The following is a 14730-nucleotide window of genomic DNA, read 5'->3' as shown; positions in this document are numbered from 1 at the left end:
TTCTCTCCATCGACAGACCAATGACGCAACGGCTGGTCTGGGACATCGGACATTCTGTCACACATGGTGATACTTCAATAACAATGTACGTCAAACCCATTCAAAATGAAGTCCCCTGACTAACCAGCATACAATACGGCCCTAACAGACCAATGTTGCCCGAAAAGACCAATGTGGCCCTAAAATACGAATACAATTAGTATTCAATATGCAATTGTGTTGATGATTGATGTACACATGTGAGTGTACATGTTGAAATCAGGGGAAGCTGGTGGAGGTAGAAATTGGAGGACGGGCTCATTGTAATGCATTGAATGAGGAATGGTATTGTAACGTCTCGTCCTGCTTCTTAGTTTATCTTTGTTTCATGTTATTCATTCATTGTTTCCTGTTTATTTTTGTGTTACTCACCTTGTCTCTCGTTTCAGACACTTCACCACCTGCCCTTGTGTGTTTCCTGCCTGTGTGATTGTCTACACCGCCCTCATCATCCTTCCCTGTGTATTTAGTCTGTGTTCCCCTGTCTCTGTGTCAGTTCGTCTTTGTACCTTTGTGTCATACGTCCCAGCATTTCCTAGTGATAAGTATTCCTGGTTTTTGATCTCCGAATGTGGTTTTGACTTTGCCTTTTTGCCAACCCCTTTTCAGATTATCTGCCTGTCTTTTTGAACTGCCTACCTGTGTAACGAACCTTTCTGAAAGTAAAGACTATTCTAATGGATTTAAGTTTTTGTCTCTGAGTCGTGCGTTTGAGTCCTTTGCCTGAGTACTCCTGTTATTACAGGTATCAAACACTCATTCCATTCCATGCAGTACAAAGAGCCCATCCTCTGATTTCTACCTGCACCAGCCTCCTCTGGTGTGTGTACATGTATCAACCAGTCAGACAGACACCTACAGTAAATATTATAAGCGGAGTTTGAAGTGAGCCTGCTTCAATCTTCCTTTCACAGCTTTCCTCATGTGGCAGTCTCCATGGCAACTCGCCCAGGTAGGTATGCAGTGATGCTGGAGTGATGTTTCTGGTGAATTATACTCTCTCCTGGGTACCGATCTGATGAGGACTCCAGTGTTTATTTAGTTTTAACCTCTGCTTAGAGAGGAACATTAACGCCACCCTGGAGAGAGCTGTGTACAACAAGTAATGGATCCAAACGGCCGGCCTAAATCTCATTTTAGTTTTTTTGTTCATCTGGCACTTTTCTATTTTGATTGATTTATTAATCAAACTTAATCTATTTTTGCACCTTTTTTATGTGAGATCACCTGGGACTAACTTTCTATTTTTATCTTCCAGATTTTTTTCTGCAATGAAAAGCGAGTTATACATTTAAGTTAGAATTGTTGTTATTGTTGTTGTTGTTGTTGTTATTATGTAACCAGCTCCCCTCACGGCTTCCCCTCACCTCCTGCAGGTACAGTAAACACAGGGGAGTTTACACCTGAATGAGTTCATGGAGAGGTTTACATGTGAGACAAGCTACCAGAGGTTAACTCCATGCCCTTGAACATGTCCAACAGAGTTGTTCACACGTGTTTGATACCATTCCATGCATTTACAATGAGCCCGTCCTCCAATTTCTACCTCCACCAGCCTCCCCTGCAATGAATCCGCTAAGAATGTTCTCTGAGCGGTGCCCCACTACCTCCCTCAGTCTCATCACAATGAATAGACGTGTGCACAGCCATCACTTATCCCTGTCCAGGGCAGCTGTGACGTGATTGGTCCTTTGTTGTTCCCTCTCTGTTGTCAGAATCAGACTTTAAGTCCATTCTTGTCCCTCTCATTGCATCTCCATGGCAACAGACGGTAACTCCAGAGATGGGTTGGCGAGGGGGCATTCCTCTCAGGCTGCTGGGCTGCGTCAGGTTCCGTCTCACTGCAGGTGTACATGAGCTAATAGAAAACATCGATTCTCTTTCACTTATTTGTGAGTTATGTTCATCATGTTGTTTTTAATGTAACATGCAACATGTTGAGATGAAGCACATGGTGAAGTACTCTGCATATGAAATGAGAAGAATGCATGTGTTGTATGTTGTATGTTTCCTATAGTGGCGAATTGCATCATATCTTTGCAAAGCAGGGGAGGCTGGTGGAAAATCAATTTGTAATGAGCATGGAATGGATTGAGAAATGGTATCAAACTAATATTTGAAAAGATGTTTTGCCTTTTCCACATGATTCTATAATGCATCACAATAGAGCAATGTTGTCTGTCCTTTGTCTTGTGCTGCTGTCTTGTTCTCGTATTCCAAAATAACAATAAACAAAGAAGTGGTCTGACTGCCAGTACTTTTCCACCAAGGACGATATCATTGGTTCCCTCCGCTTTGAAAAGAGGGAGTGTGTATGAGGAAATCAATTATGCGTGTGTGTGTGTGTGTGTGTGTGTATAACAAATAATAGGAGAGAAAGAAAAGGGAGGGTATAGATTACCTAAGGGAGGGTGTAGGTTACCTGAGAAAGCCAATTAGCAACCGAATGCTTGATGTGCCCACAGTGTTGTTGGCCAGATATGGTCAAATGAAGTCTTTCATGTTGTCATCTTTATGCCGTGTATAACAACTATGAGTGAAGCTGTGGCTTGGTTTTGTCACTAAAAACAACAGTGTGACACTGGATTTCTGTTACATGTTGTCACCTGTTACTGTACTAGCATGGGAATTACTATATTCATTACTATAATTAGACGTTCCAGAAGAAACTTTGTGAGTTTGCAGTCTTATTTTGGTAGTGGGAAAAGTTTAAAGATGGTTAACTGTGGACAAAAGATAGATAGATTAGCTGGGTAGTTAACTTAATTAACTAATTGCTGAGGCAGTGAGGAGTTCAGGCGTATCGTCCCCTGCCCAAACTTCCTGCTAGGCTTAATCTAAAATGAGGCAAGCTTGAAACACAAGACTCTACTGTGAGTTAAACACTTCATGAGTGTGAGAAAGCAGGGCATTAATGATATGCACTGTTCCTTCCGGTAAACTGCTTGTTTACAAGGACAGAATTTCAATCATCAACATGACACACTTAAAGGTGAGGTAAGAACTGAGGTAAACGCACTGAGCAACACATGCTGCTTGAGAGCAATTAATCCAAATTAATCAGTCTCTTGAGATAGAGAGAGGGTAGGAGGGGGTGTACATCTTCTGTGGATGCAAATGGAAATGTGATTATAAACTGTATGTTTGCTCTATTTAGACTACAGTATGTGCAAGTCAAGTCAAAATATGTACAGCACATCTTTAAACTATTCATAGATTATCATTCATGCATCATCACTCACCTCATACCAGGTTTCAACAGGCCCTTACAGGAAGGACTGAGAAATTAAAGTGTGGAGGGAAATTAATTCATGACTGTCTGAAATGTGTCACAGTGAATCGTGAGATCCAGTCAACGACATAAAACAGTAATAATAATATAACAATATATGCCATTTAGCTTACATTGCAATGAGTGCATACATTTTTCAGTATATATGGTCCCAGTGGGAAACAAACCCACAACCTAAGCGTTGTTAGCGCCATGCTCTACCAACTGAGCCACAAAGACCACAACAGCCTATGTGTTGTGAGACACTTACAGTAGAATAGGCCTGCTACTTCTCCTTTTCTATTTTCATGCTTGACAGTTTAAGAGGTGATCAGATAATAGGCTGGCATGTTATTGTGGAAAATTACAGAGGAGGAGGAGGAGGAGAGGCGGGGTATGGAGGGGCGGGGAGAGCACGAGAGCTTTAAGATAGTGTAAGACAGAGACATTCCTGAGAATGATCCTACCCTCTGCATTGGCTGTGTCATTTATTTTAGAAGGCCGATCCTCCTCAGCCCATGAGCAGATTAATAATAATAGGCCCCGGGATTACACAAATATGGGCAACAGAACCACAAAGGCCAAAGTTTTTCATTTGTGTGTGAAATATCACTGTTAATGTTTTGCTTGATTTCACATCAGAGCTGTAGAGAGAATCTGTGTCAGGATCACACGGTTCTGTGGGGAGATACAGGCCTACTCATACTACAGTACCACATCAACAGCAGACCAGGCAGTCGGACAGCAGTTCACAAACTTGTGGAGTCCCCTGAGAAAACTAACCTCTATGATTTGAGAAAAAAGACACACATTTTTTATTGAGGGACAATGCTGTTTAACTGGGACCCAGGCAAGTTTCATATTTAGTGTTTTCTAGGAGGTTTGATGGTACTCACAAAAAAATAAAATACCCACACAAAAAACAACCAGTTTCCTCTTGGGTCTCCGGAAGAACTTTATTTATAAAAAAAAAAGAAAAAAGTGGTAAAAATAACAATATAATTTATCTCAAAAGAAAACAGTTTTAAAGCTCTTCTTTCCATTTCCATACAGGCTATATCTAAGTGACTTCATGGAAAGACACACTCACAGGACACACTCCAGAATAAGTTAAACTTAGAATGATTTTTATTTAATTATAAAATAAACAAGAAAGACAGAACACAAGCTTGTGCTCAGCGATTGGGCTGGTTGCTTGAGGCATTGCTTTAAAATAAGGACCGGCACCCTTTTAAGTACAATATAAAGAGAAGCCTGTTAAAAAAAAGAAGAAAAAAGAACTGACAATGTGCAAAGAAAGACCCCATTCTATATTGATATATTTAGATCAGAGGAGGCTGGTGGAGGTAGAAATCGGAGGACAGGCTCATTGTAATGTATGGAATGGAATGAAGAATGGTATCAAACATGCATTACAATGAGTCGACCTCCAATTTCTACCTCCACCAGCCTCCTCTGCTCCAGTGTTGGTTAGCTAAACCTGCATTTGAAACATAACAATGTCTGAGATAATGTTTCAACGTTGCATATACTGTATTCTCCATACCTATGCCTGTTGAAGACTTGCCACAGAAACATAAGCTGCTGAATTCCATGACTTTTAATGGATGTCAAATTTGATGTAAAAATCAACAGGTATTTTCTCAACAAAGATGACAGAATAAAATGTTTTGCTTTTTTTGTTTGCTTTAGCATTGCACATTAAGACACGTTTGGTAAAGAGAGGTTTCTCAAAAATATGCACTCAATCATGAAATAATGACTAATTAATTACATTTACAGTGCTAAAACTCATTTAAATGAATACAAACTAATACAAAAATCAACTGAGCAAGAAAAGAATGCAACACTACACAGTGGAAACATCATAACAGAATTCCAAACAGGGATCTACCAATGATGAAAACCAATAAAACCATGAGCATCGGTATGTGTGATTCATCATACAGTACACATTACAACACAACATAACAAGTAGATTACTTCATTTTGAAATGCAATTTTATTATCAAACTGTCGCTGTATATTTGATCACTGACTTTGTTTGACAGTTCACCTGGATAAAATAAAATGGAAATAGACAATTAAAAACAATTGTCAAACTTTCCCCTCAGAAAGCCACATATTCAGGTTAACCTGACACAGTAGATATGACCCACTTTTCACATCTCACATACCAGTCGTTTCCCTTTTCAGGGAGATGTCTGTGCTCAAGGCTTGGATACAATAGTTTTAAAAAAGAAAAGGTACACACTATATTAAAAGCTCTACAAAAGCATTTCATAAAGGATAAATGATAATGACATTCATAAAATGTTAACCCTCGCCTCTCTATTCATTAGAAGAAAATAATTTTGTTTAAAAACAAACTCACAAAACATTTACAACCACCATATGATCAATGATTGTACACCAAATACTATTCTAAAAGAATATGTAGTGTATATGTATTCATTTCAGTGGAGAAAACATTTGTTTAATTTGATTAAATTATCTTCTTTAACTCTCACTGTGGAAGAATAGTTTAACTTAAGATGGTTCCAGTATAACATGAAGGCTTTGGGGTTACTCCAACTTTCTCCAAAGGGCATCAGTTGGACAATGTACATAAAAGTGCTTTAAGAAATATACAGCAGCACACTATCAAGCTAAGATTAAAAAATGTACATGGATATCACGTACTGGGCCCAGTCATTTCAAATTTTTCATCTAGATCAATGATCCAGATTTTTTTTTTGTATTATAGGGGAAATCAGCCAGCTCGTTCTGATCCTAGAGCATATCAGCTGGTCCAGATTAAACGTTTTGAAATACTGGGCCCTGAGAGTCATAGCACAAAAGTAGGTAGGGGCAGTCTGAATAACACCGTTAAGATATGATTACATTACCACTTAATGACTTACTATCATGAAATAGACAGATGTCCATGTGAATGGTATACAGTACTACAGCTAGTTTCACTGCTAATATAAATCCGAAATGCTTTTAGCACAGAGGCAAATATCTGACACTAAAATAAATAGAAATACAGTATGTTTAATAAGGCAAATATCACCACATCCCTCTACAAAACACAATTCTATCAAGTCTCTAGTAGATATTATTTTTTGCAATATTAACAATAAGTGCTTCTAAAAAATAATGACTTACATGTACACAACTGATTTTTGGAATTTACAATGAGGCGATTCCAATGAGCTCAGTGAATCCCTGTCAGGAAGCTACAATGACATCCAACTGTAAATATTACAGACTTCAGATAGCTTGTCAAAAACAAATCTCAGAAAATTCACTTGTGCCCATGTACCAATCCCCCCACCACCCTCCTCCTCCTCCTCCATCAGTCCCGTAGTTCCATCCAGAGGCAGACTATAGGGAGAAGTACACAAACATGAATATGCCCAGAGAGCAGACAACCAGCAGACCCAGGTTAAGCAGCAGTTTGATTCTGGGTGGCTCATACAACATCTCTATGACTGCTCTCTCGTCCTCCTTTGTCCCTTTAGGTGGAGCGTCCTGCCCCGCCTCCTTACTCCCGCAGAGCCACTCCAACAGACGCCAGCACCTCGCTCTCTCCCCGTCTCCATGGCTACCCTCTTCTGCACGTACCAGCTCGGCGTGGCCGTTACTGAACTGGTCCGCGGGTGTAGTTGCCGGGGTCGTCTCCGTGCTGGTGGTCACGGGGTCTGGGTCGGTAGGTGAGACCAGCAGCTTGATGTCAGCCCCGTCCAGAAATCTATCCCTGCAAACATCTGGGGGTAGGTCTTTACGGAGGGCCCCGTTCCCGTTAAGGTGCACAGGGCTCTTTTCAGTCAGCCTGTACATCTCCTCTCTGTCCTTGAGAGGAAGCTTTTCAATGTTCTGCAGCCCCCACCATGTCGTGGTGCAGATCCTCTCCTTGTCTGGAGGGGGCGTACAGAGACTAACCACGACGGCCACCAGGCCTGTCAACCAGAACAGCGCAGCCGCCACATACATGTAGTGCACACGAGTGATGAAGGCCGGCCTGTTGTCAGGCTGGTCACAGGGTGGCTCCCGGTAAATAAACGCCAGGATTAGGCGTATGGTACCAAAAATGAATCCCATCATGCCACCCCAGAATGCACCTTTCTCATTGCATCGCTTCCAGAACACACCTAGCAGGAAGAGGGCAGCAATGGGTGGGGTCAAGTAGCCAGCAACTTCCTGTATGTAGAGGTACATCTGGCCTCCTTGCATTTCGATGATGACAGGCACCCAAGCGATGCTAATGACCACCATAAACACGACAAACAGCCGACCCACAAACAGTAGCTCTCGCTGGGATGCGCCGCGCCTAGCACTCTGGTAGATGTCCAGGGTGAAGATGGTGCTGGCACTGTTAAAGATGGAGTCCAGGTCACTCATGAGCGCTGCAATCATCACTGCCATCATCAACCCCCGCAGTCCCACAGGCATCACAGACATGACCAGACGTGGGTATGCGATGTTGGAACAGCCTGCCTTTGAGCCACACACGGCCAGGCAGTGCTCCGGCCCGATGCAGGCGATCTCATCTGTAAACAGGATGCGGGAGATCATGCCAGGGATGACGATGATGAACATGGGCAGGATCTTCAGGAGGCCGGCCATGAGCGTAGCGCCTTTGGCGTGGGCGATGTTCTTAGCAGCTAGCACCCTCTGGACAATGACCTGGTCCGCACACCAGTACCAGATGGAGGCCGGCGTCTGACCCAGAAGGAAGCCAGGCCAGGGGATGTCCTCATCCAGTGGGCCCCGGAGGATGCGCAGGGAGTCGGGCTTGGGCTCAATGCGGCACGAGGGCGAGTAGGAGAAGTTCCCGCTAGCCAGAATGGCTGTCACGTTGGGGACCACCTGCATGTACTTGGTCCGTATGCCCTCCAGCCCCCCCACTTTGAGCAGGCTGAGCACTGTCAGGCTGAGGGCGCCACCGATCATCAGTACAGCCTGGAGCGTGTCTGTGTACATGACCGCGACCAGACCGCCGGTGACTGTGAGCAGCGCGGTCATGCCAATGAGCAGGATGATGGACAAGTAGATGTTCCAGCCGAGGGACTCCTGAATGAAGAGAGCCCCAGCGTACAAGTCCACAGAGAGCTTAGTGAAGATGTAGAGCAACACAGACAGTGCAGCAAAGTACACTTTCAGCCGATTGCCCCCATAGCGTTTGGACAGGTACTCCGGCATGGTGTAGACCCCTGAGTGGATGTACACAGGGATAAACACCCAGCCTAGCAGCTGCAGCAGCAGAATGGCATTAAACTCCCATGCTCCCACAGCGAAGCCACTAGCTGCACCTGATCCCGCCAGGCCTATGAAGTGTTCGCTGCCGATGTTGCTGACAAACAACGATGCTCCGATCACCAACCATGTCATGGAGCGTCCAGCCAGAAAGTAGCCACTCACTGTGCTACGATTGGCCTTCCACATGGCGAAGAACCCGATGCCCAGCACCAGGATAAAGTACAGTACCACTACAGCAATGTCTGCTACCTCCATCCCCGGACTCACCTTCATCGTGAGTGCTAAACAGAACCACTGTTTGAAAACTATTTGAACCCTGTAAAAAGCAAAGGCAAGGTTTAACTTAATTGAGTAATAAAAAAACGCTATATCCTTTGGTTTGCTGTCTGGATGGAAGCTGTAGTATCCACCGTCAGATCAAATTCACTAGGGTGTGCGTTCGGGGGGGGTAATCCACCGGCACTGAGGACGTTCTAGTTTTAGGGAAGGATGCTGCAGGCCTCTGGTCTAGTAAAGCCTAGTTTACATTCCTGCAAGACAGCAAAGACAAAGAAAAAGACCTGATTAGAGGCTTAATTGGACGGGCGCAAGGAAAGTGACACACACTTATGCCTTTAAAACTTCAGACTTAGCCTGAGTGACAGAAAATGAAAACACAAAAAGAAAGTTGTTCAAATTATTTTATTGAACGCACACTTAGAGGCCAATGGTAACTGGAATGGCATGGTTACATAGATTGATGATTTGTCAATCTCAACAAATCAATCTTTAAGAAGCATTTACTGTATATCACAGTACATCCAGGCTGTTTATTTTGTATACATGAATGGTATTCAAACTTTGATTAGCATGTGATAAAATGACAAAGACAAAGAGACTACTAGACTAAGCCTTCAGTCAATTTTTGGTGATTATGTTTTACAGTAACTTTCCCTCTCTCACTCTCTAATAGCCTAATCTTTTAAGTCTATGATAACCCCCAACAAGAGAGCCATGCCCCTTTAAATGCTACAAAGAATACTTACACAATGTTACATAATGTTATTAAGTTGAGGCTCTTTAAACCAAAAGTCTATCGACTCAGACTGTGAAAAACAAACATGTTTATGCTGGGCTTTTCTTTTTTTTTCTTCTTTTTTTTTTAACCAAGGGTTGGCCTGAGTAGGCTATAAGCCTGAAAAGTCATAATCCGAATTCTAATTTATAATTTCTCAAATATCTTTTTAGATCCAAATATTTGCCAAAATGTCATTTCTAAAAGAGATGTCATTGTGCATAACTTTGAATCATGGACGTCTTACCCCAAGATGCAAGGTATCTTGTGGTCTCTAAAATTAAACAAACAAATGGCAGAGTTCCTCTGCTGTGGATTAGTCTGCCAATCTGTCAGGGAGGCTGAATCAGTCGCAGCTTTCAAATCCAGGCTTAAAACAGACCTTTTTTGCCCTATCTTTCTCATAACAGCTATACCTCTAATATTACATACTTAAACTGTATATCCCTGTAGATATATTTTTTTATTTTTTTAACACGCAAAGACTTATTTGCACAAACACATAGTACTGGACTCACTCCGCCGTGGTAAGTCTGGATGTGGGAGCTGAACTACACAGCAACCCAGACCCTCTACTGTAACACACTCGTCCATTCACAGGTTTTGCATTTGTAATGTACTTTATTTATATACAAAAACAACATTTACATTCTATGCAATCTGTGTTTTTAAAAATATATTTTGAATTTGTCTTCTTGTACTTTTATATGACCTGTCCTGTACAGTGTGTTGTTAACCTTCGGGTAAAATGCACTATCAATTCAGATAAAGTATAAACTGAACTAAATAAACTAAATAAATATAAAACTAAATATAGATAAGCCTAAGGAGAGCAGTTTATGTCACTTCATTCCATCATCATAATCATGAGTAACATGCATTATCATCAACATTATCATTCCCCGACCTCGGCAGCTGATGTAATTTATCCCCAAGCCCAAGACAGGCTTTACAAATCCTCCACATATAAGATGATTGAATTACACCAACTGACATGTCTAAGCTTGTAGGGTAAGAGAAAATCAGAGTGGTTATTATTATTTAAATGTAATTTAGCTTGCATCAATCCTCTCTACCTCTATCATAACTCACCATAACAATACCCTATACCTTTAAGAGAGTAAAAGATATTCTTTGGTCCATCCAGCATGCTGGAATACAATCACCCTGTTTGTCAATCGGCACACAGAAGTCATTCTTCACGTCGGTTGTTTACATATTTTAGCGATTTCAGAGCTCGCCACGTGCTGGCCGAAACCCAGACCTCCGCCCCATCACCACCCCTCTCTAAAAGATGCCTTTGTTTTTATTTCTCCTCATCCGTGTTCAGTGCACTAAGTGCCACCACAGTTAAACTGGACAACAGACGTTTTGCCCTTGACCATTATACAATGAGGCTGAAATCAAAGCAGAGCTCACATTTCAATTAAGAAATGATCAAATTCTACTATTCACAGGCTACTATACAATTATTTACTCGGTTTTGCTCCCTGACTTTTCTTGAAAAAAAACCCTCAAAGAACGGAAGCACCGAGTGGTGAAATTAGTGGTGACATTCTCAATACAATGTGTCAAAGGGTTGTTGCTTTGGAGTCGTTGGAGGGTCTATTTCCCTGCTCTTGAATGGAGCTAGCTAGTTGTTCCTGTAGACTTTCATTCATTGCGCTAAGGCAATTCATCACTTTGAGAGCCTGTAACTACCTTCAAACTGCACGCTGACACATAGAAATGGTATCGATGAGTTCATCTGACTCTGGATAAGTAGAAAAAAGTCAATTGCCAAATTGTCGAAACTATTCCTTTAACTTGAGGAGGTGCCCAGGGAATTAACCTACACTGACCTTTTGAACTGCCATCGGCTAGACATGGAAGGGGCAATGAAATCAATCCCACCATTCAACACCTTGGCTGATGCGCATCGCTCTAAGGCAGCGAACATTCTAGAAAAAGCCGTATAGGTGCGTGTGGTGCGCATCTTCCAAGGAGCGTGCATGCGATTTAATGGACATCATTCATCCCCACATAATTGAATAATTTAAAGCAACTGATTATGTCCCAAAACACATGTATGAGGTAATGTAAAAATGTTCTCTCTGATGACGCATGCCGAACATCTCTTCGTAAACACGGTGCGGCGTAATCATGATGTCATGATAGCATCCTCGTCGACTATTTGATAGCCTACAAAACTGGTCTAGAGGCCGACATACAAATAATAACACTGTGCAGACAAAGAGCTCTGGTTCTCTCCCTAAAATACCGATCAACGTCTGTTCTGTAACGTACGTCGTACCTTAACAAAACCTATAACACACCGAATGGCACATGAACACTCACCATTTCCACAGATCTGATCAATAAAACGAGTAAAACGCTGTTATTACTATGTCACTCCTCAAGAACATGATAAGGATGCGACTCATTTCCTCCGAGGCGGTAATGTCCCTTTCTCACTCTCCGACGTTCGGTCTTTTAGAGGCACGCTGTTAATAATTAATTCGGCTGTAGTTTTCGACCACCTCCAGGTAGTTTTTTCACCGTTTCTGGGTTTTTATGATATGAATTAAAATCATCACTCTATGCGACTTCGAGACCGACGCTACTGCTCTTTATAAGCAGCATCGTTCTGGTTCACGCCCTCCTCCCTACGTGTAATACGCGCGTGAAGTTTCAGTTGTGACACGCCCAATGATCTAAAAACATTCACGCCCATACATTTTTCTAATTCTAGTTTCTATTTAGAGTCATTGGTTTTGACCCACACAACTGAGTTCTATAATCATAATTATTTGGATTCCAACCGATTACATGGATAGACATTCCATGTATAGCCCTCACACAAAGAGAGTCGCAGTTGTCTTGCTAGGCTACTTGTTTCTGGAATGGAAATGGCCAGAAAACCCACGTTGGCTGGCTAACTGGCTGAGATTACAGGGGACTCCAGTAGGTTAATCTGATTTGAGGGTGGCCCTAATAACAAAACAAACTAATCTTTCTTCAAAGTTTTCTTCTGGTTCTTTCTAAAGCTTTATCCTCATTGAATCTGGAGAATTTAAACTGCATGCCTTCGATGTTGAGTTTGTGTTGTTTACTTGGACATTTTTTGAATAGTTTACAGTCTCATTGATACACTACAATGTTTAAAACATGACATATGTATCAGGGGAGGCTGGTGGAAGAGGACAGGCTTATTGTAATGCAGGGAATGGAATACAGAATGCTATCAAACATGTGTGGACAGGGTACAGAGAAGGCATGGGATGTGATGGGAGAGTTGGAGATGATGTCAGTAAACAGCTGCTATTCTCTGCTATGATCATTCAGCCGGTGCAGACAGACATGAAAGTTGGAGAATCATTGCTTGAGGCCGGCAGAAGTCAACACCCCTGCCCCTTCGCCAGGATACACGTGACCTACTGCGCATACAGCAGGGGAGGCTGGCCGAGGTAGAAATCAGAGGATTATTGCTTATTGTAATGCATGAAATGGAATGAGAAATGGTATCAGACATGTGTGCATGCATTACAATGAGCCCATCCTCCATTTTCTACCACCATCAGCCTCCCCTGGCATACAGTATTGCATAGCATAGGCCTATATACCTAGTGTATTCCCCAGAAGGAGTTATATGCTTGCGGCTTGTGTAATTGCTACACATGACTATTTACTTTTACTATAAACGTGTACTAGGCAGTTGCAGTCATTTGTGGTTATCCCAGTACACTCAAATGACATTATGATATCTACTTTATATGCAGGCACTTGCATTATCATGGTAAGAGTAGCCTAATATCTTTCCCCAGAGCATGGTAAGATGCAAATGCTGAGAGCTACACTAATGACACAGCATGTGATAACATGATAGCTTTGGTATCACCAAACCGTTTAGGCATACAATATTCTGAGAGAGTATTTTCAAAAGAGGTCAAAGAATCAGAATCAGAATCAGAATTCTTTTATTTGGCCAAGTATATTTGCACATACAGGACATTGACTTGGTAAGGTTGGTGCATAGGACATTAAAAAATCATCATCAAGGCCATTCTGTATGAAAGTGAGCTATACCTTTATTTGCTCTTGCACAATATTACATATTGTAAGACATTTTTTTTTCTTAAAGCAAATTAGTTAGAGCAAGAACGCATCAGACTCGAGCATCACATGGGTGGACATTTCAAGATAATAGCTCAAGGGCGCTGCTCGCATTTAATTGCAATTTTGAAACATGAGAACCCGACAGGATAAGTAGCAATACGAGAGGAGAATATTTGTGACAATGTCTATTCACGAAATAAATAGACTGTCTGACTACGACGACAGTGAATTTCCATTGACTTTTCACTGAGTAAGTACATTTCCACTATATCGACAACTACGCCTCCCAGAATGCCTTGTGGTTCTCATTATACGCATTTCTTTTGCGCCGTCATGCGCAGACGGTTTGACCTACACAGTAGCAGGAGAAAATGGCAGCGTTAGGATTGGGGCTTCAGGTATGACTTTTAGAAAAACACTAATGTGATAACATCTACATCTTTGTGTTTGATTTTAGAATGACATTGCGTTATAGATATTCCTATATTGGAAATGTGCAATGTTTTCATACTTTGTAGAGTCTCTTTAAACGCATATACATACCAACAAACCAGGCCTTTTATACGTGCATGAACTTGACAAGCCCGCTAGCTGGCCAGGACCACGTTTATTTATCTTTTTGCAGCCACATTATATTTGTCTTTTTGCATTGTTTGAGTTAACGTTTGTGTCGTCCAAAATATAGCAGCTAGCTAGCAACATTATCGGTTGTTTTAGGTAGAAATAACTTGAGCATTAGCAAATGTTAGCTAGCTAACAAACCGTAGCTGCAGCATTCCGCACTACCGCATTAGCAGCTGTCAAAATGACCAACGAACGCTATTGGGGGAGATGTAGATGACAGTTGACACCAAAGATACAGCATTGTTTTATCTCTATGTTTGATACACTGAATTAACGTCACTGTTGTGTTTTGCCATTCCTTCTTTTTCAGCAGGTGCGTCAGTTCAGCACTTCTATCGTCCGGCCAGCGTCCAGGCTTGTCAAGGTAAGGTCCAATGTCAGACGTCTGAAGACATGCGAGATA

At 41.9% G+C, this 14730-nt stretch overlaps 2 protein-coding genes across 5 annotated transcripts in view; one reads left to right on the top strand and one right to left on the bottom strand.

Moving 5' to 3' along the window:
* Positions 1 to 4240: 4240 nt before the first annotated feature.
* On the bottom strand, positions 4241 to 12173 carry slc5a3b (solute carrier family 5 member 3b). Of its 2 annotated transcripts, none has more exons than XM_083681740.1 (2): positions 11946 to 12173; positions 4241 to 9084 (listed from the first exon to the last, which is right to left on the bottom strand). In XM_083681740.1, exon 2 carries the CDS (start codon positions 8825 to 8827, stop codon positions 6680 to 6682), a length of 2148 nt encoding a protein of 715 aa, XP_083537866.1. In that variant the 5' UTR covers positions 8828 to 9084; positions 11946 to 12173; the 3' UTR covers positions 4241 to 6679. The 2 variants fall into 2 exon arrangements, with proteins under 2 accessions (XP_083537866.1, XP_083537867.1); XM_083681741.1 differs by having other exon boundaries at positions 4241 to 8870.
* A 1857-nt stretch (positions 12174 to 14030) lies between these two features.
* Positions 14031 to 14730, top strand: part of atp5po (ATP synthase peripheral stalk subunit OSCP) — a 39790-nt gene continuing 39090 nt past the window's right edge. For 2 of the 3 annotated variants that reach the window (XM_083681512.1, XM_083681511.1), the window contains exons 1-2: positions 14031 to 14101; positions 14638 to 14691. In XM_083681512.1, the coding sequence (XP_083537638.1) occupies positions 14075 to 14101; positions 14638 to 14691 (81 nt within the window). In that variant the 5' untranslated portion in view covers positions 14031 to 14074. The remainder of the gene's footprint in view (positions 14102 to 14637; positions 14692 to 14730) is intronic. The other variant, XM_083681513.1, reaches the window with a different exon arrangement.

Source organism: Argentina silus, assembly GCF_951799395.1.
Source record: "Argentina silus genome assembly, chromosome: 12".
Classification (NCBI taxonomy): domain Eukaryota; kingdom Metazoa; phylum Chordata; class Actinopteri; order Argentiniformes; family Argentinidae; genus Argentina; species Argentina silus.
Note: the sequence above shows the minus strand (reverse complement) of the source record. Positions and strands in the feature narration are given on the sequence as shown.

What these genes read in the sequence shown, in the direction of transcription:
- slc5a3b (XM_083681740.1), bottom strand. Translation starts at nt 8,827, where the DNA reads ATGAAGGTGAGTCCGGGGATGGAGGTAGCAGACATTGCTGTAGTGGTA.